At 36.7% G+C, this 21,817-nt stretch overlaps 1 protein-coding gene across 1 annotated transcript in view; it reads left to right on the forward strand.

Moving 5' to 3' along the window:
- Positions 1–352: 352 nt before the first annotated feature.
- Positions 353–21,817, forward strand: part of LOC109046162 (inactive phospholipase C-like protein 2) — a 45,076-nt gene continuing 23,611 nt past the window's right edge. The window contains exons 1-2 of the mRNA XM_042741731.1: positions 353–928; positions 18,376–20,862. Coding sequence (XP_042597665.1) covers positions 704–928; positions 18,376–20,862 — 2,712 coding nt within the window. The 5' untranslated portion in view covers positions 353–703. The remainder of the gene's footprint in view (positions 929–18,375; positions 20,863–21,817) is intronic.

Raw genomic sequence — 21,817 nt, forward strand, 5'->3', positions numbered from 1 at the left:
AATATTTTATATTTTATTTTTCTAGGATGTAGGGTTTTATCATTAAATTGTCAAATGGTGTGATTTATAGCTTTTAATATAATGACAAAATACACTCGTCTGGGGAATCCACCTTCGTTAGTACAGTATAGTTGCCTTTTGTCTTAATGTATAATCAAGTTTTGAAGTAGGATTCTGAAACCAACGTGCTTGCCATCAAACATTTGTTGAATTTTGTAATAAAAACTTGTGAATCCTGACAGTTATTTAGATAACGTAGATGAGAAGCGAGTTTCCTGTGAATTTCCCCATGTGACAACTTACCCCGGTCTGCCTGCAGCAAATATGTTCTGACATGTATGCACTTCCATGTAAAGCTCTATCTGATCACGGCTCTGCTGCTGCGCGGTGTTTCGAAGCACCGCGTAGTATGCCGATGCGAAGTGAATTCAGCAGATGGCAGTATCTGTCAGACCCGCGTGAGCGCCTCAACAATGACACTTGCAACATTGTAACATTGAAACATTAGATCGCGGTGCGCGCAGATACAATGTATCGAACGCGACAGATGCTGCCGAGCCCAAGCAGAAACGCCGACGAGGATTAAACCTGCGATGGCTCTCCATTCCTCTCACACGTCTCTCGGGGAGCTCCAAGCGCTCGCTACTCGAACCGACAGCTAATACTGCCAGGCACAGGCGGCTGCGTGCGTTACACGGGGCTCATGGCGGAGTTTGTCGCCGAGAACTGCGGGGGCTCATCGCCGAGCGCTGGCGGGAAATCCGCCCAGCCCGGCGATGATGCGGACGGCAGAGCTGCGAGCGAGGTGTCGGTCTCAAACGGGGACTGTGGACTGTGTGCGCCCGAGAACCAGGGGCTCGAGACGGCCAACGCGTCTGTGGTGCTGGACGGCAAAACTGGAATCCCACGGAAGGCCAGTATTATTAAGGTAAAAACAATCAATGCATCGGCGCTTTTCTCAATTGTGGGCTCGTTTGGTGTCAAACCTCGCCCTCATGCACGGCTACATCCACAGGTTTGGAGGGCTTATCTTATGGATGAATGCACAGAAATCACAGCCCACCCTGAACATGTCTTTGCTGATTCCTCCAGATCATGTGTTCTTTTCAAATGTTTTGTGATTTCATGATGTGCATCAGTCAAGATGAAGTCACGTGCGCTCCTTTACATTCATCCCTTTTCTTTCAACTAACTAGCATCTGCGTGTTTAAAATGACTAGTTAAGCAATCGGCTGTATCCTTTCAGGGATTTGTGGTTCACATCAGGTCAACTGGTCACTCTAGTTGTAGTTGCTTCTAATCCAACTACAGTATTTCTCTGTTGACAAGCTTAACTAATACTTGTTCATGAGACAAATAGCATTAAACCAACTGATATATTTTCTTAGGTCACTAATGATTGCTTTTGTGCTTGTCAACATTAATAGTGAAAGTGAAATATGCACCAGCAAGTAGTTGAGTGAACAGTGGATTTCTGAACCACATAGAATAAAATAGCAAACACTGGTACTTTATCAGTAGCATTTCCTAATTAGTTATCAATAGGAATATGTGCTAATGACTGTACTAGCAACTAATGAATGTTGAAATGGCCTCACCCATCGCATTTGATGCCAATACATGTCGAAATGGACTCATGCATCGCATTTTATGCCAATTCTTAATGCCAGTGCCGTTCCAGACTTGTTTAGTTCAGGTAATGTCAGTGTTGTTGAATCATGGGTAACATGAGCCCTTTTGCTTGGTTAACACATATTGTGTGTACGCCATGATCATAGGTAAAAATGCTGTTTAGGACTGCAAGTCTGTGAATTTGTGAAACGTAAGTATTTACTGGGGTATTTTTGTGGTTAATTTAGCAGTTGCACATCTTCAAGGCCACTACTGCTTTAAATGTGTTTTTACAATCTCTAGCGAGAGAAGAATTCACCGCCGTGCATTTGAAGTCTGGGGTGAATTATTTCAGTCAGTCTCCCAGTGTCTTCTAGTGAATTTGTTGTGGGTTATTGGGAAATTTTGAGCGTTTCCTGTAGAAAGCTGTGACAGGAAATATTGCTCTACTTCCCCATGTCAACTGTTGTGGCACCATTTTGTCAGTTCCGTCTAAAGATATATACTTTAACCAGCACAAGTTTGGCCAAACAGACAGACAGATGACATTTATATGTAGGTCATACTGTACGTTTGCAGAGCAGAAGCGGTCATCCAGTGTTGCTCGGTAGCTTTGAAACAGTCTCTTCTTTTACTCTGATTTAGTTTTGCTGGCTCTGTAACGTTTGTATTTGTGCCATCTGTGGTCAAAGTCCTGTGCTGAAGCTGGCAGAAGGCGAGAATGTGATAAATGTCGGATGGCTTGTTTAGAGGAGAGTTTATTTGGAGAAGAGGAAATGCTTTCCCTCAGCTAAATTTGTTTCACTATGCGTTGCTTTTAGTTCCTGTATTAACTACAGTGTTTCCTGTGGAAAGATTCTTCATGTGTTTTTTAGCTCAGGCAAACCATGTGGTTAGCACGATCATCTCAGGTGAACCACAGAGACGTGAACGACCTTCTCTGAGCAGAAGGCAACTTAATGTTTCCTTCATTGTTTTCACAACAGGAGGCCTGTTTTGGGTGTGACAAGCTTGCTTAACAGTGACGCTCCTTTGTTTTAATTGGAGAGAAAAAATATTTATTTATTTATTTGATCACAAAAAAATATAATTTTATTGAATTAAAACATTATTGGACATACATAATTTAATATAATAATTATTAGTAATGACATTTATGATAATTATTATTGCTAATAATTATTATTTATTAGTAGTAGTAGTAGTAGTAGTAGTAGTACCAAATAAAAATATTACATTTAATAAGACATTTAATATTTATTTATTTAAATCTAGGCGTTAAGAATAAACAATGATATAATACCCTGTTTACAATTTTATAAAAATTACAATATTCATATTTCTGGTTGTCTTCTTTTCAATTTCAAAACCTAAACAGTCAAGCTTTTATTTTGGCTGTAAATCACTTCTCTTTTCTTAACAGCATCCGGTTTATAAGTACTTCTCACACTTAGCCATATCACTATTTCAGTTTCAGTTATTTCAGCAATTATTAGTTTCAAAACGTACAAGAATTTTAATTCTTGACTCATTTCAAGACATTTTGAGTCAACTAAGCTGCAGTTCAGTGAGTCGTTTCAGCCGATTCTGTAAGGCAGTGAGTTGTCTGACTGATTCAGTTTGGTTTGATTCACCAATAACCGATTCAGTTAATATTGTGGCTCTTCTGAATTGTGGTGTATAGGAAACACTGTATCAGTCTCTTGTTTTGTCACAGATTTGGGTCTAAACCCATCTGTGTTAGCCTAAAGGTATTCAGTCGAGTGTAGATGTTTTTAACCCAGTGATAGATATACTGTATATATATATAACTGTAGAAGAGTATTGAAGCCTGTGCTCTTTTGTCACTGTTGGCACTGAACTTTGAATCTCAGTCCACCAGCAGATAGATAGTGAAGCGATTGACATTTGTGTCTTGTAGAGTCCAGGAGAGCTCTGAGTGATCTTTAGCCTCACAATAGCCTGTCACGATGAAGAGAACAATTTATAGACTGTATCATTCTCCTGCAAGCTCCTGTGGAGTTTCTCTTTCTGTTCACCTTTCTTGAAATTTCCTCCTTTCCCCTTCTCATTTGAAAGGCTTAAAAATTCACACTAGGGCTAGACCATAAATATGAAAACAAATGGTTATGAAATGAAATGTTTATGTTAGAACTAAATGATAGTAACAGTGAATTTTTACCAAAACATTTGAATGCATGTAAAATGCCACATGGAGACTTCCAAAAAAAAAAAAAAAATACAACAATAATTGAATCAAATTTTTAAGTTTGAACTAATTCACAGAATGTATTTAAGTTGACCAAGTTTTTGTATTGAGAGCAAAATCATTGTGTGTGTGTGTGTGTGTGTGTGTGTGTATATATATATATATATATAATATGAGGGGCCATACAAGCCATAATTCATTCTGGCACTCTCACACACTTACATTCTCCTTTTTGCTCAAATAATTGTTGGTCACAATTATTGGCACCCCTATAAATTCTTATGAGTAAAATTTCTCTGAAGTATATTCCCATTGATATTCACAGTTTTGAGCACACCAGCATGATTATAAACATGAAATCATCCAGCTCTGGCTTCCTGTTTCACATAAATATAAAGAGGAGAGAAAACAAAGCCCAAATTCCCTTAATCATCCATCACAATGAGAAAAACCAAAGAATATATTTCTGATGTGCAGCAAAAGATAATTGAGCTTCACAAATTATTGAAGTGGCTTTAAGAAAAGAGCTAGAGCAGTGAAAATTCCCATTTCCACCATCAGGGCAATAATTAAGAATTTCCAATCAACAGAAGATGTTACAAAACTGCCTGGAAGAGGACGTGTGTCTATATCGTCCTAATGTTCGGTGAGAAGGAGAGTTTGAGTGGCTAAAGACTCTCCAAGGGTCACAGCTGGAGAATTGCAGAAAATAGTTGAGTCTCAAGTTCAGAAAACCTTAAAAAAAATATTCACACAGAACCTACATCACCACATGTTGTTTGGGAGGGTTTCAAGAAAAATTCTCCTAGCTCATTCAAAAACAAAACTCCAGCATATTCAGTTATCAGCCATGACTGGAACTTCAAATGGGACTGGCTTCTATGGTGATAGAAATATAAGCTGTTTAGCAGCGAACACTCAAGATGGGTTTGGTGAACACAGAGATAAAAAGTACCCCATGTGTACAATGAAATATACTGCTGTATTTTTGATGTTGTGGGCCTATATTTCTGCTGGAGGTCCTGGACATCTTGTTTAGATACATGGCATCATGGATTCTATCAAATACCAACAGATAAAAAATCAGTAAGTGACTGACTCTGTTAGAAATCTTATAATGGGCCATGTTTGGATCTTCCATCCGTACAATAATCCAAACACAAACCTCAAAAACAACACAGAAATTGGTCACTGAGCACAAAACCAAGCTTCTGCTATAGCCATTCCAGTCCCAATGAGTCCAAATCTTGAGTTATGGAATTAATATAAAGATATCGCTGTCCCTAACTTGCAAGCTTCCACTTTATTCACTTCCTAAATTAAGTGAAAAAAAACAAAAAAACATAGATGCTTATAATACGTGTATCTGGCAACACGACTGAGGCTGAGCCCCCGTCCACAATCACAACTCGCTCAAGGGACGAGGCCATGTAACCTTTTCACGATGATAATATTTATTTATTTTTTAAAACCCATATAGCTTGCTGAAATGCTTCTGCGGCTGCCTCATCTACCTCAGCCATGCTGACATGTCCCGGTGACCCTGATCGCACCTAACCTGCCTTCCGTTTCCACTATTCTCTCTCTCACACATACATACATTCTTCTCTTACATACATATATTTTCTCCAGACATACATACATTCTATATATATATATATATATATATATATATATATATATATATATATATATATATATATATATATATATATATATATATATATATAGATAGATAGATAGATAGATAGATAGATATAGAATGTATGTCTGAAGAAAATGTTGTGTATGTATGTATGTATGTGAATGGATAATGTATGTGTGTAAAAGCAAAAATGTATGCATGTGTAAGGAGAATGTAAGTGTGTGAAAGCAAGAATATATGTATGTGAAAGGAGAATGTAAGTGTGTGAGAGTGCCGGAATGAATGGCCCCTCATACATACACACACACACACACACACACACACACACACACACACACACACACACACACACACACACACAGTATATACACAGTATATACACAGTATATATATATATAATTTGATCTATATTGTCCAGCCATAACACAGACATGAAACGTCACATTATAAATTTAGCAAAAGATTCTCTCTCATCTTGTTTAGTAGTCTAATTAAAAATCTTTATTAGCTAGATGTGATTGTTAATATTCAGAGCATCCCAGAGAAAGAAGGTTAAGCAGAGCTGCTTATTAATTTATGTGTCTTCATCATCAACATAGGATGTTTCAACGTTACTCTGTCTACAATTATGTTCAAACTCACCAAGATCTGTCATGTGTTGTTCTTTTTGCTGTTTTAATGATAGGGATAGTTAGAGAGCAGACAGGAAATGACAGGGAGAAAAGCAGGGAGCAGGAAATGTGACATAAGCTGGATTCGAACTTGTGTTGCCCACATAAGCACCACTGAAAGTACTGTCTCTCTCTTTTGTTAATCATTTATTTAAGAATAGTTTATTTGTATATAAGGCTGCATTTATTTGATCCAAAAATACAGTAAAAACAGTAACATTGACAATTTAAAGTAACAAATTTCTATTAGAATATATTTTAAAACAATTTATTTCTGATAGAAAGCTGAATTTTCAGCATCATTACTCCAGTCTTCAGTGTCACATGATCCTTCAGAAATCATTCTAATATGCTGATTTGCTGCTCAAGAAACATTTTATATTATTATCATTGTTAAAAACAGTTGTGCTGCTTCATATTCATGCGGAAACCTTAATATTTTTAAGGATACTTTGATGAATAGAAAATTCAGAAGAACATCATTTAGCCTAATTGAAATAGAAATGGCAATACAGTTTTCTTTCTTTTTCTTCTTTTCTATTTTCTCTGTGTATAAATTGCAATTTTACTTTTCAAGATGCGTTGCAGCTTTCAAAAACCCGTCACCACAGGAGCCTTTGTAAGTAGGCAACACAATCATTTTCTACCTGATTCATTTTGAACAAAGAATCAAAATTAGGCGCAATTTGCACCAGAAACAGAAAGCGAATGAAACGGTCCAGTTGCATGCATTTCTGTGCAGCAGGTACAGCAGATCGAGTCAGTACCCGTGGGTATTGCTTGTGAAGTATTGCTGATGTCCTAATCGGCAGTTTGGTATAGCGTGTTTTCTTCATTGCTGTCAGAGGATGTGGTTTCACCATTAACAGACGTGTTCATTTCGGTCTGTGAAGGGAGGTCTCTGAGGGGCGTAGACTGCATTAAGGCTGGGGCCGAGTTCAGATTTAGAAACTCTAACAACACTGAAGGGCATAGGCTAAGTGTGAGGCTATGAGGAAATTAGTGTAAAGCTCTAATTTGAGATGAAAACAATGACCTGACACTAATTTGAGGGCAACCCTGTTACTATAATGAGTTGCTATTTTTATTCTTCAGCGGTAAACACCCTCATCCTTAATTTAAAATGCTACTGACTGATAGCAGGTGCTGATATGAGTGTTGTTCTTACACATTATCTCTGCTTTGTTCAATAGAGCCATTATTCTCTTTTATTTGACTAAAACAGCAGTTTTAAATGGCTGTTATTGCTGATGTGGGGATTGTGACAAAGAGACGATTCAGACCAGCCTGTGCCCTTAAAACATTGCCTGTCAGCCTTTTTCTCATGTGTTCAGCAGAATGTAATTGTGAAGATGGAGACGGTCTCTGATGAGCAGCTGAAATCAGTCACGATCCAGCATCATCGCACAACAGATGACAATATTTATGACGTGGAATTTTTTGAGGCATGCTCATGCTGCACAAATATATCAGTCTAAATCGAGCTTTCATGAGTAATTTGAATTTTCAGAACAAAGATTTTACTGTAGAAATGAGCCTAGATGAGGAAGAAATATATGGAATATAACATATAATATTATATTCACTACCATTTAAAAGTGTGGGGTCTTTTGTTAAATATGAATTATTTTATTAATTATTAAAACAAAAGTAAAGTGAAAGTGACATACAGCCAAGTATGGTGACCCATACTCAGAATTTGTGCTCTGCATTTAACCCATCCAAAGTGCACACACACAGCAGTGAACACACACACACACACCATGAACACACACCCGGAGCAGTGGGCAGCCATTTATGCTGCGGCGCCCGGGGAGCAGTTGGGGGTTTGGTGCCTTGCTCAAGGACACCTCAGTCGTGGTATTGCCGGCCCGAGACTCGAACCCACAACCTTACGGTTAGGAGTCAAACTCTCTTACCATTAGGCCAGGACTTCCCCAAGGAAGTAGAAGCACAAAATGAGGATTTGTAAAGAACAATGTCGATATAAGCAAAGAAGAGACTGGTTTTCCTTTGCTAAAGTAAGGAAGCTTTGCTTCCTTTGCTCCTGTAAACAAACTTACGAGACTCGTGCGATGCATGCATTCTACGTCATCCGCCAGAACAGCTTGTACATATGATAATAGAAAATGCAATGAGGCCTGTAATCACCCCCCGGAGCTGTGTGAGGCACGTTTTATTATGGATGTGCACACTTTATTTGACATCTTTTGGACTGTTGAAAAAAAGCACCCACCTACTCCCATTCTAACGCTTGCAAGAGGCAGGATAATTTTTAATATGACACAGATTGGATTCATCTGAATGAAGAAAGCCATGCACACCTAGGATGCTTTGAGGGTGAGTAAAATATGGGCTAATTTTCATTTTTGGGTGAATCAACCCTTTAATGTTAATGCTTTTGACACGGTTAACCACTAGATCCTCCTGTCAACCCTATTGGCAAAGGGTATCTCAGGAACCGCACTCCAGTGGTTTGAGTTATCTCTCAGATAGGTCCTTCCTGTGATCAAAGCTGAATTTTCAACATCATTACTCATCTTCAGTGTCACATGATCCTTCAGAAATCATTCTAATATGCTGATTTGCTGCTTAATAAACATTTCTGATTATCAATGCTGAAAACAGTTACGCTGCTAAATATAATTGTGGAGAGCTCAAAAGAACAGCATTTATTTGAAATATAAATCTTTTGTAACATTATAAATCTATTTAGTGTCACACTTCATCAATTTAATGCATCCTTGCTGAGTAAAAAAAAAGTACTACTGACCCCAAACATATTAATTTATATAATGAATTTGGTCATTCCATCCACCTCTGTGTAGCACAAGTTGACATCAGTCGGTAGCAGTGGTTTGTTGGTAAAAGTGTCGCTGTATCCGTTATTAGGTGTGGTGCACATTAAAAAGGTCAATGTGCACTTTGTGCTAAACACTTTTGTGTTAAACAAGTGAATGTTGCAAGCTCTGCCACGTCGTTCATGGTCTATTCATTGGTTGTGGCGTCAATCATCATCTCTTTATATAAGCCACTTGGTATGGATTAGATAGAAACCAGGCCTAATAGGCATTGCAGAGACAGATAGCGGTCGGGTTCGATTAAGCGTTCAGCGATTGCTTCATTTACACGCTCATCTGTCACTAGAGCAGACCATCTTAACTAGGTGCTGTGTTAACTGAGGTCACACATTCAGTGCTGTGAATTAATGCCTCTTGCTTTATGTGAATAAATCAGTAGCTTGAACTGCTATTTATATATTTGACACATTTTTGTAAATGCACACATAGTGCGGCCACTTTCCTCGGCCAGTGACACTTAAATGAAATATTTATATATGTGCTGGAAATAAATGTCCAGATTTTTTTTCTCCCATCTGCTTTAAACAGTTTTTAAAAGTAGTTTTTCATTTTTATAAGAAAGTATTTGCAAGTCTTTTCTTTTTAAAGATTGTATGCAAATGCATAGACTGTGAAAACCTCCTGAAGGAAGTCATATTTCACCTAAAAGAAAAATCAATAAACTTTCTTTTAAAAAAAAAAAATTTAAATACATTTACATACAAATAAACATAATTAAATATTTTTTATTTATTTATTTATATATTTATTTATTTATTTATTTATTTATTTATTAATTAATTTATTTATTTATTTATTTATTTTATTTATTTATGGGGGGGGGTTCCATTACCCTTAATGATTTCCTATTAGAATATTTAATGTATTATATGAAAAATACAATGTTTTCTTGTGTATATCTGCTTAAATTTAAGACAGTACAGCAAATATTGCATTAATATTACATTATTTACATTTAAATAATTTATTGATCAATTTAATGCATCCTTGTTGAATAAAAGCTTTTCTTTCTTGCTCTCTTTCTTTCTTTCTTTCTTTAAAAAAAAATCTATAATAATAAAATGAAATAAATAAAAATCTTACTGCTCCCAAACGTTTGAGTGGTCAGCTTAAAGGCATTATAACATAATATCACCATGATATATGCTTTATATAAATATACAAGATATATTCAAATAATGTATTTTTTTTTTTACTTTGTCATAAAAATAATAGCACAATGCACAAATGCTTACAGTCCTTTATTTTTTAATGCAATACATATACACTTACTTTTGCTTTTTGGGTGGAAAATGACACGTTCTTGACAGGTTTTGTCAGAGTCAACCCTAAACATGTCTTTACCTTGATTAAATAGACATGTATTCTTATTTAGCTTGTGAGAAATATACATTTTAAAAGCCTGCGTCAGTTCAGAGGATAAAGAAGAGCCGCCCTGCATGGTGCATTCGGATTTGATTTTCATATTCATCAGGGAACACTTTAATTGGATGCTTTCTTCACAGGTAAAGCACTTGTGTGCAAAAAGGGACAGCCGTGATTGAAGTGCAGTAGCCACCCTGTCAATTCTTTACTCTGTAATGCAGGACTTAATTAGCAATCCATGCCGCCATTATTGAGCTGAGAGGAACACTTCACATGTTTTATGAGTGTCTTGAGAAGAGCCCTGCTGCTTTGTGGTGTGCGTAGGAGGTAAAAGCTGAACCATGATTCACTGGACGCATCCCGTAGTGACCGGCTGAAGATCCTTTCAGCTGAGAAGGCACAATTTTGGAAAGTTTGTGTCCTCAGATGTAGTTCACTTGAGATCCTTGTTGAGAAGTTCAATCTAAAATCCCCTCAGAAGTGATTCTTGAAAACTAGTGGTCGACTGATATTGATTTTTGTGATGGCTGAGGTGATAACAGCTGCATATGAGCGGTTTCCCCAGTGTGTTTTTATTTTTGGTCGTGCATGCACACAGAAGCATAAAAATTGATCATCCTTTCGCAAAGAGCTTGATTGACAGGCGATCTGACCAATGATATGTTCAATGTTCATTGATGTTCATTTCTAGTGGCCGACCGATATTGGTTTTTTGACAGCCAATGCCAATGCTGATATCTTGGAAAGCAGGGTGGCCGATATAAAGCCAATATAATTTTATTTATGTTTAATTAATATTTAAGACATTTGAAATCATTTGATAAATGTGTAAAACAAACATAGGTCTACTTATACTTTAGATGACAAAGTATTTTTCACAAATAAATAAAAATATAATTAAAGGATTAGTTCACTTTCAAATTAAAATTCTGATAATTTACTCACCCCCGTCATCCAAGATGTTTACATATTTCTTTCTTCATTCAAAAAGAAATTAAGGTTTTTGATGAAAACATTCCTGGATTTTTTTCCATATAATGTACTTTAATGGACTCCAAATGGTTGAAGGTCAAAATTAAAATTTCAGTGCAGCTTCAAAAGGCTATAAACGATACCAGACGATGAATAAGGGTCTTATCTAGTGAAACAATTGGTCATTTAAAAAAATAAATAAATATTGTATATGCTTTATAAACACTTTTCTCTCACTTCTGCCAATTGTCAAAACCGGAAGCTGTTCCGGCCGATGACGTAGCACGTATGGGTTGCGCGTGTGCCTCTGGGAAATGTAGGAGAAAAGGAAACAATGTTTCCTTACTTAAGCAAAGGAAAACCAATCTCCTCATGGCTTATATCAAAATCATCCGACATTTTCCTTAATAAAACCTTGTTTTGTGCTTTTAATTTATGAACAGCATTTTGTTTTGTTCTCTCTGCGCTCGTCACTAATGACGCGACACCAACGTGCTACATCATCCACCGGAGCAGTGAGAGAAAATTGTTTATAAAGCATATACACTTTTATTTTATTTTTTGTAAATGACCAATTGTTTCACTAGATAAGGCCCTTATTCATCATCTGGTATGGTTTATAGTCTTTTGAAGGTGCATTGAAACTGTAATTTTGACCTTCAACCGTTTGGAGTCCATGACGTCTACTACATGCTGGAATGATTTCATCAAAAACCTTCATTTCTTTTCGACTGAAGAAAGAAACACATAAACATCTTGAATGACATGGGGGTGAGTAAATTCAGGAAATTACAAACAAAAACATAACTAAAAAATGGTGAAGGAAGTAAACACTATAACCAACAGGTCACTCAGTATTCTGGGAAGTTTATGTGCATTGGGAATCTTTTTTTTTTTTTTTTACATTTTTATGGTTAACTGTGTTAGTCATTTTCAAAACCGATTTTCCAATAAAATTATTTAAAATGTTAAAAAAAAAAAAAGAAAAGAAAAATCAGAGCCCTTGTTATTCTTAATTTTGACATTAATTGTAATTTTTACACCAGGCATATATATCTTTTCAAAATATCGATTATCAGTCTACTTGATCTGTAATAATCATCAGCGTCAACCCTGAAAAACACTTGGGTCGACCCCAAGATAGTAAACTATTAAAGTCAGAGGCATTCTCAGCATGTCATAATAAAAGTCACATGTGCTGTCAAAATAAAACACATCTGACATTCTGACACATCAGCTAAACAGAAAAACTCATCAGTGATATCAATAATTAAAAATGCCAAATATCCAATACATTAAAATGCTGTCTACTTAGGCAGCTCACTTGGTTTTGGTACATAGCTGTAGATGTTTTACAGTTTATACCGCACTGACGTGTTTTGCATAACGGTTGCTAAAAAGAGAAGTTGTTTCTGAGAAAAGCTCGTGCAGCATTTGTTTGCTCATGGTGCTTTATTTTTTTTATTCTGTTATCTAATGCATGTTTAATTGTGGCTTAGGTGTCCAAATACTTTTCAGGGTCACTGTATTTCATGCCCACATCGCTGGAGAGGCTTTTAAAGTGATATTCCCCGGATGTTGTCATGTAATTGTGATTAATGTGTGGAGTGTATTAGAATCCAGCAGATGTCAGCCCCTTTTCTCAGTAAAGCACTACAATCTGTACAGCAATGTAATCACAAAAAGTGACATATTGAAGACTAGCGGATAAATAGCATCTCCCCGGTGGATATCTGTGAGGGACGTACAGTTCACAACGGTGCAGTCAACCAGAAAAAAAGCGTCTTTCAATCCATTAGGGACTTATAATCAGGTGGGTGGAATGGTCCCTCATCAGACAAACACAGAGAAAATTTTGAGGCAAAAATACACTGGAAATCCCTCATCTTAATGACTTTGTTCCTCGTTCTCTTTAATCCCTCAGCTAACATGTGTGCGCTTTTATCTCTCCAAAACTTTCAGTCGTGTGTGTTTCAGGCAACTGAGGAGCTGGCAGCAAAAAGAGCGACAACCAGCTGCTTATGAATCATTTCTTTACTTGTAACGTGATTTGAAACGCTTAATTGAATTATGATCGCACAGGGCAAAATCCCTCTGAGTGTTTTTTTTTTTTTTGTTTGTTTTTTATTTATTTTTTTTTGTTTAAAGTAACTAGTTCAGTTATTTTGTATGCTGTTTTAAATATTAATATTGTATTGCAAGGCTAATAAGATACCTTTTTTTACTTTTTAAGGCAAGAAATGACAAGTTAATACTAGGGTAAATATTTTAAATAATTGATATCACTATACTTTTCTTAGTTTATTAATCACAGTGCATTAAGACAATTGTTTTGTACAAGTTTTCTGATGACATGTTTGCATTATCTAATTAAATATTACATTGATTTGCATGCATTAACAGAACAGAAATCTGAATAATGGATAAAGCCAGGGTCAAAATTTTTGTTTTAGGATTTTGGATTTCTTTTTTTAATCATTTAAATTAAATGTAAATCAATAGATAAACTGTAATAAAATAAATGCTTAGATGTGTATTTTGGACGAATAGAGTCAAATTAGCCCAAAATCAACCCTACATTTGAGGAATAATATTAAGATTATGTTTAATATGATACTATTAAATTCACATGAATTAAAGTAGTTAAATGTTACTTAATTGAAATCATAAAATTGTAAAGTCTGCTTTACTACATTTTTATCATAATAATGTTGTTGGACAAGGAATGTTGGCTTTCATGTGAACCGTAATCAAATTGTGTGTATTAAAACAATGAAACGGCTGACCTGATCCCAGCAGGCCTGAAAAGAACTCATTATGTAACTGGCCAGAAATAGACCTTTTAACGGAAATAATAAAACGGCTGTTGAGACTCTTGGGGGGGGGGGGGACAGCATTGTTTTTCTAGCCCGGGGATGTGAGGGCGTCCCTTACTCGCCGTAAGGAAATCCTCAGGAAGGACGCTTCGCCTTGAAGACAGAAACCTCCCCCTGCGTTCGACCACACCTAAAGGTCAACGCATGTCAAACCTCTTCCCAGACAGGACCTTCCGGATTTTTCCCAAGATCAGGCGGATTATATTTAGTCATGCAGTTGGGCTTTTCCTGTAAATGTTTAGGTAAGACTACATTTGGTGGCTGGCCAGGGAGATTCCTTCATGTTCGCAATCTAAACTTTTTCATTAGTCCTGTTTGTTTACACTGGTTTCACTTTCAGTGCTGCTTGGAAAGGGGACTTTTATAGGCCTGTCAAACAGTTCAGTGCCAACCAAATGTCATGTGACTAACCGCTCTAGAGCCGCAGGAAAAGTGACGTCATGATTGGCTGATGGCAGCACAAGAACACACACAGTCCTGAATCTTTCACTAGTCACTATCCTGAAGCATGGAAAATGTCCTGATTTAAGAGGCCTCCAAAAAACTAGTAACACATCTATTATAAAATATATTATGTATTCTCAGTGGTTGCTTACTAGCCCAAGTGAAAAGTATATGTGATGATTTGTTAAAAGAATTGGTGTCAGTAAATTTTTTTTTTTTCTCAATTAATCAAAAGTGACAGTAAAGGCATGTATAATGTTGCAAAAGATTTTAATATCACATAATTGCTGTTCTTTTGAACTTTATATTCATTGAAAGAATTCTGAAAAATGTATCCACAAATATATAAAGCAGCACAACCCTTTTAAACATCATAATATGTGTTCTTTGTAGTGCTGTCAAATGATTGATCGCATCCGAAATAAGTTTGTTTACATAATATGTATGTGTACTGTGTATATTTATTATGTATATATAAATACACTTACATACAGTATACATTTTGAAAATATTTACATGTACTGTATATACATTTATATTCTTATATTTTATATTATATATAAATATATTTAATATAGAAACATAACATATTTTTCTTAAATATATACATGCATGTATGTGTTTGTATTTATATATACATAATAAATATACACACAGTGTACAAACATATAAACTTTTTTTTTTTTTTTTGGTTTGACAGCACTAGTTCTTTGATAAGCAAATCAGCATATTAGAATGATTTCTGAAGGACCATGTAACACTGAGACTGGAGTAATGATTTTGCATCACAGGAATAAATACAATTTTAAAATCTATTCAAATGGAAAACATTTCAATAATACTGTGTTTAATGTATTTTTGGTCAAATACGTGCAGCCTGTGTGAGCATAAAAGACTTCAAAAACATTTAGAAATCATACCAACTCCAAACTTTTGAACAGTAGTGTACCTTATTTAGTCTTTGACTTGACCTAACCGAACAGGGAAAAAACTATAAAAAGTGGATAAGATATTCTTAGTTCCAAGCTGAGTGCTGTTTGAAGAGACCTGAAGCGACTCCAGCCTCAGATGGTGGTCTGTTTCTCACGACTGATCTTGCCAAAGGCTGTTATTGGTTGTAGATGTGGTCAACGGAGCTGTCATGTGTGACATGTTATTTTTGTTGCCATCTAAAAAATTCTTTTTTTTCCTAGTCAGTCATTTCCTGGACGTGTCAGTCATTCAGCATGAGCAGAGGAGGTTAAAGCGTAAGATAATATTTCAACTAATTCCTCAAAAGTCTTCAATGTTTTTCATAAGACTTGAAGAATGTACATTATGTAACAGTTGACCGCTGTTTTTTCAGGCCTCCTGGCCCTCACACAATACCCAGTCAAGTCTAGCAGAAAACACACTTTTGTGCTGGATAATTAAGTACATACACACAGATTTCCGGACTAAATATTCACTAAAACGGCTGGCTGCTTGTTAGTAAACTCTGCTTTTCTCTCAGTATGTGTGGTGTGAGTATGAAGTCAGTTACACTAGATCATAGGATGAAAAAAGGAAATAAAATGTATATTTAAATAATATATAAAATGATTACAGTTGTTTGAAAAATATTACATTTGGAAATATTTGGAAAGGATTTTAGAAAGCTCATTTTTTTAGTAATGACATTGATGTTTTATGATTACTATGGGCTTATTCCCTCCAACCAGAATTTAGTTTAACCTCCAAAGCTCAGTTCTTTCCAACAGGAAGGCACATTTCCTCTGACCCAGCTAGAATAAATTTCCGGTGAACCAAAGCCATTGACATTCGCATGGGCCATTACTCTCAGTAAGGGCCGGAGCTCCAGCTCCAGCGCCTGCGCAGCATCATATTGAGAGACGGTCAGATGGATGGGGGCCAGATTTTGGCTTGACCTCTCAGGGGACATGGGGTTACTTGCCATGGGACAGGAGTGCCTGTGTTTACTGACGGGTAACAATCCACTGAACTTCTGGTGTTTTGGAGCAGGTAGAGCACCACTAGGACAGAGATGTTCAGGAAATGATGTGCTGAATACTGGAGAAAAGAGTAGGAATTACTTAGCTTTGGAATGTTTTGCCATAATGTAAACAAACCGATTATGGACAGCTAAAGCTTAGAAGTTTGGTATATCATATTTTATATGTAGATACAGTTTAAAGTTGTCTAATTAAAATGAATTAATGTTTGTTAATTGATGTGCCTGTCACAGCTGATGCAATCTGTTATATAAGAGACTCATGTGAAACTCAGTGTCTCCGTGTCTCTTGGGGTCACAGTCCCTGGAGCAAACTGTACAGTTTCTGCTCAACCAGATATTATTTCACATATTCTGAGCATTACACATGCTTAAAGATGGGAGATATGACCAACATATTTTTATTAATTTGTTATTTTATTCATTAATATTTAACTAATCTCACTCCCTTGTGGTATGAAGTGCCTAGTTTTCATCATTTCAAATACACAAAACCATAATTTTTCCTCATTGATTATCTTTTTCAACTGGAAATAAGTCATGTTACAGAAGTGGTGTGTGGTTTAAATAACCTTGTGAAGCATGAATGCCTATTTGTAGATAATCCTGGGAATTCAGCCACTGCTTTATTCAGTTTAAGTGTGCAGGTTTTGTTTTACAGGTTCACGTTGCGCGTGATGCTTAAAAAATGCATTTGTCACTTTTTGTGTACTTTCTCACACAAAGTACTTTTATTTAATTGCAATCACAAAATATAGATATGCATATAATAAAGTGATATTGTTACTTGCGTGGTGTATTTGTCAGCAATGTTAGGAGTTTATTAAATCTGAAAAAACTTTGAAGTACAGAATGTAATTTAAACTCTGTTTCCATTTTAACTGTATATCCTAATGCAGTTTGTTTGTTTAATAAACAGGCAAAAACAGATATTCTGCTGTAAACAGATATGTGAAAGAAATAGTGGCAAGAACATTTAAACCTGTATTGCATTATTCTTAGGCCTTAGTGAAGACTTAACTGATCTCTCTCATGATGAAACGGTTGCTGCTCTCTCATGAAGAAACAATTATTTTCTTCATTAAGCCTGGTTTAGCTCAATATTTTCCTGCCTCTAGGCTCAGGGTGGTATAAAAGTAAAGGACACATTGATGCTCTTTTTCAGTCGCAACACCAGCAGTGATAAGAGATGATTAGAGAACAGGAAAATTCCAGTTTGTATTGTCGTTTTAGCCATTTAATGTTACTCCTTCAACATATTTGAATATGCAAACTCAGTAGTTTATATTTTAAAGTCAACATGAAATTACTGTAATGCACATTACTGCACATCTTAAATATGCAAATGATGTCAGTGTTTCATTATATTATATTGGGGGTGGGATTTAAATTCTGTTTAAATAAAATTAGTTTTAATATTATTTAATTGAAATATAAATTAAATGAATGTTTTATGTCTTAAAAAATGCAGAAACACAATTTCTGAGGAAAAAAAATCATAAGGCTATTGTAAGAATAAATGAAACTTGTTTTTATGCTTTCAAATAATTAGACATGCTCAGAATTTGGTAACAATGTAACATAAGGGTTGGAAAAAACTCAAACATTTCATAGGGCCCTAAACATAATTTTTGTTAAACTTTTAATAAATTGATGTTAAATAGTTTAAGTTTCATGATTTTAATTAATTAGACATGCTTTTTGATAATGAGAAATTGCTTTATTTTCTAGGATGGTTCCAGGCGTTGCAAGGAAAGGAAAAAGACGGTGTCATTCAGTAGCATGCCAACAGAGAAGAAGATCAGCAGTGCAAGCGACTGTATTAATTCTATGGTGGACGGGTCTGAACTGAGGAAAGTACGCTCCAACTCCAGAGTCTACTACCGATATTTCCTCCTAGATGCCGACATGCAGTCTTTGCGTTGGGAGCCATCCAAAAAAGAGTCGGACAAGGCCAAGATTGATGTAAAATCGATTAAAGAAGTGCGAACCGGTAAAAACACGGACACCTTCAGGACCAATGGAATTTCGGATCAGATTTCAGAGGATTGTGCATTCTCTATAATCTATGGGGAGAACTATGAATCGCTTGATTTAGTGGCAAATTCAGCCGATGTAGCAAATATATGGGTGACTGGACTCAGGTACTTAATGTCGTACGGAAAACACACTCTTAACATGATTCAGAGCAGTCAGGACAACATGCGTGCGTCCTGGGTGGGCAACCTCTTCAACGAAGCGGATGTCATTGGCGGAAAATGCATTAGTCTTTGTTCGGCCGTACAGCTGATCAAGCAGTTAAGTCCTGGACTGAAAAATGTCAAGATAGAGCTGAAGTTCAAAGAGTTGCACAAAGCGAAAGATAAAATCGGTTCTGACGTGACCAAGGAGGAGTTCATCGAAGTCTTTCACGACCTTTGCACAAGACCAGAAATCTATTTTTTGTTGGTGCAGTTCTCAAGCAACAAGGAATTTCTTGACACCAAGGACTTGATGATCTTTTTGGAGGCAGAGCAGGGCATGGCCAAGGTGAGCGAAGACATCAGTGTGGAAATTATTCAAAAGTATGAACCCTCGAAGGAGGGGCAACTCAAGGGATGGCTCTCCCTGGATGGGTTTACCAATTACCTCATGTCAGCCGACTGCCACATCTTTGATCCTGAACAAAAAATAGTATGCCAAGACATGAACCAACCCCTTTCTCACTATTACATAAACTCTTCTCACAATACCTACCTGATTGAGGACCAGTTCAGGGGTCCGTCAGACATTACGGGCTACATCCGTGCTCTAAAGATGGGCTGCAGGAGTGTGGAACTTGATGTGTGGGATGGGCCCGATAATGAACCGGTCATTTACACGGGCCATACAATGACCTCGCATATTGTCTTCCGCAGCGTCATTGACATCATCAACAAGTACGCTTTCGTAGCCTCGGAATTTCCTCTGATCCTTTGCTTGGAGAACCACTGTTCCTTGAAGCAACAGAAGGTAATGTTTCAGCACCTGAAGAAAATACTCGGAGACAAAATCCACGCGGATCCTCCCAACCTTGAGGACAGCTACCTTCCGTCCCCTTCGGACCTAAAGGGAAAGATTCTTCTGAAAGGAAAGAAACTTGCGAGCAACTGCATTGGCTCTGAAGGCGAGGTGACGGATGAGGACGAGGGTGCAGAAATGTCTCAAAGGATGAACAACGAAGGTGGTGAGCAGCAGACAGCGGTTCAACCCAAAAAGTTCCAGCTCTCTAAGGATCTCTCTGACTTGGTAACCTTATGCAAGTCTGTTCGGTTTAAGGATTTCCAGACGGCTTTCCAGAACCAGAAGCACTGGGAGCTCTGCTCCTTCAATGAGGTCTTTGCCAGTCGGTGTGCCACTGACCACCCTGGCGAGTTTGTTAACTACAACAAGAAGTTTCTAGCAAGGGTTTACCCAAGTCCAATGCGAATTGATTCCAGCAACATGAACCCGCAGGACTTTTGGAAATGTGGCTGTCAAATAGTAGCAATGAACTATCAAACACCGGGTCTCATGATGGACCTCAACATCGGCTGGTTTAGACAAAACGGGAACTGTGGGTATGTTCTACGTCCAGCGATCATGAGAGAGCAGGTATCTTATTTCAGTGCCAATACTAAAGACTCTGTTCCGGGAGTGTCTCCACAGCTCCTTCACATAAAGATCATTAGCGGACAAAATTTTCCCAAACCCAAGGGCTCAGGTGCCAAAGGCGATGTGGTAGATCCCTACGTTTACGTTGAAATTCATGGCATCCCTGCGGATTGTGCAGAACAAAGGACTAAAACGGTCCATCAGAATGGCGACAACCCCATCTTTGACGAGAGTTTCGAGTTTCAGATTAACCTTCCAGAACTGGCAATGGTGCGCATTGTTGTTCTGGATGATGACTACATTGGGGACGAGTTTATCGGTCAGTACACAATTCCGTTTGAATGCATTCAGCCAGGTTTCCGCCACATTCCCCTCCAGTCGCTGACGGGCGAAGTCCTTCCACATGCCTGGGTCTTTGTCCATGTGGCCATTACTAACCGTCGTGGTGGTGGTAAACCTCACAAAAGGGGCCTTTCGGTCCGCAAGGGTAAAAGGGGTCGGGAGTACGCCACTATGAGGATACTTCTCATCAAGGCTGTAGATGAAGTCTTTAAATCTGCTGCACAGCCACTTCGGGAGGCCACTGATCTCAGAGAGAACATGCAGGTGAGATAACGCTTACCTCATTGAGAAACAAAAAGTTGTGACATGATAAAGGCTCTGTTTGAATGCAGAAATAAAGGCGAATACTGTAAAATCATTCCTAGTTGATATTTAATTTAATTTTAAAAGTTGATATTATTTATTACCATCATTGTAAAAAAAAAAAAATAAAACCTTTGGAAATTTTAATTTAAAATTAAATTCTTAAAAACATCTTACCAGTCATTGGTGTAATAAATAGAAAAAAAAAATATATATATATATATATATATATATATATATATATATATATATATATATATATATATATATATATATATTCTTTTTACATGGAAGCCTGTTTCTGCCACTGAATAAATTCTTTAAAAAAAAAAGGTAATTTTGACTTTTTGTCTCACAATTCTAATTTTTTTTCTCGCAATTGCGATTCTAACTTGATATAAACTCACAGTTCCAACTTTTTTTATCAGAATTGTGTGATATAAAGTCACAGTTGCGAGTAATAAAGTCAGAATTGCACATTTTTCATTTAGAATTTTTTATATCATGCAATTCTGACAAAAAAAAGTAAGAATTGCATCTTTATATCTATATATAAAAAGTGTAAAAAAAATAAAAATTCAATAGTGGAAAAAAAAGTGATTTCCATAGTCTTATTTGTAGGGTAATTAGGGAAAATATAATGTCCTATTTTTAGTTGACTTTTAGGTGATATATGACCTGGCCACGTTTTGTGAGATCCCCCCATTCAGTATCTGCAAAGTTATGCAAATGTCTCAATTCAGCAAATGTCTAGTTTGCAGCTTGCCAAGACAGCTTGCCCAACTGTATTTCAGTGTGGCAAACGCCTTCTTTTAGTTGTGTGAGAAAATTTTCTCAAATGAGACTTCAGAAAGTCGACCCTGAGAAGGAAGCACAGCTTACAGGACATTTCTCTTCACAAAGCCAGAAGCATTTG

The sequence above is a fragment of the Cyprinus carpio genome, chromosome B16 (genome assembly GCF_018340385.1).
Source record: "Cyprinus carpio isolate SPL01 chromosome B16, ASM1834038v1, whole genome shotgun sequence".
NCBI lineage: Eukaryota > Metazoa > Chordata > Actinopteri > Cypriniformes > Cyprinidae > Cyprinus > Cyprinus carpio.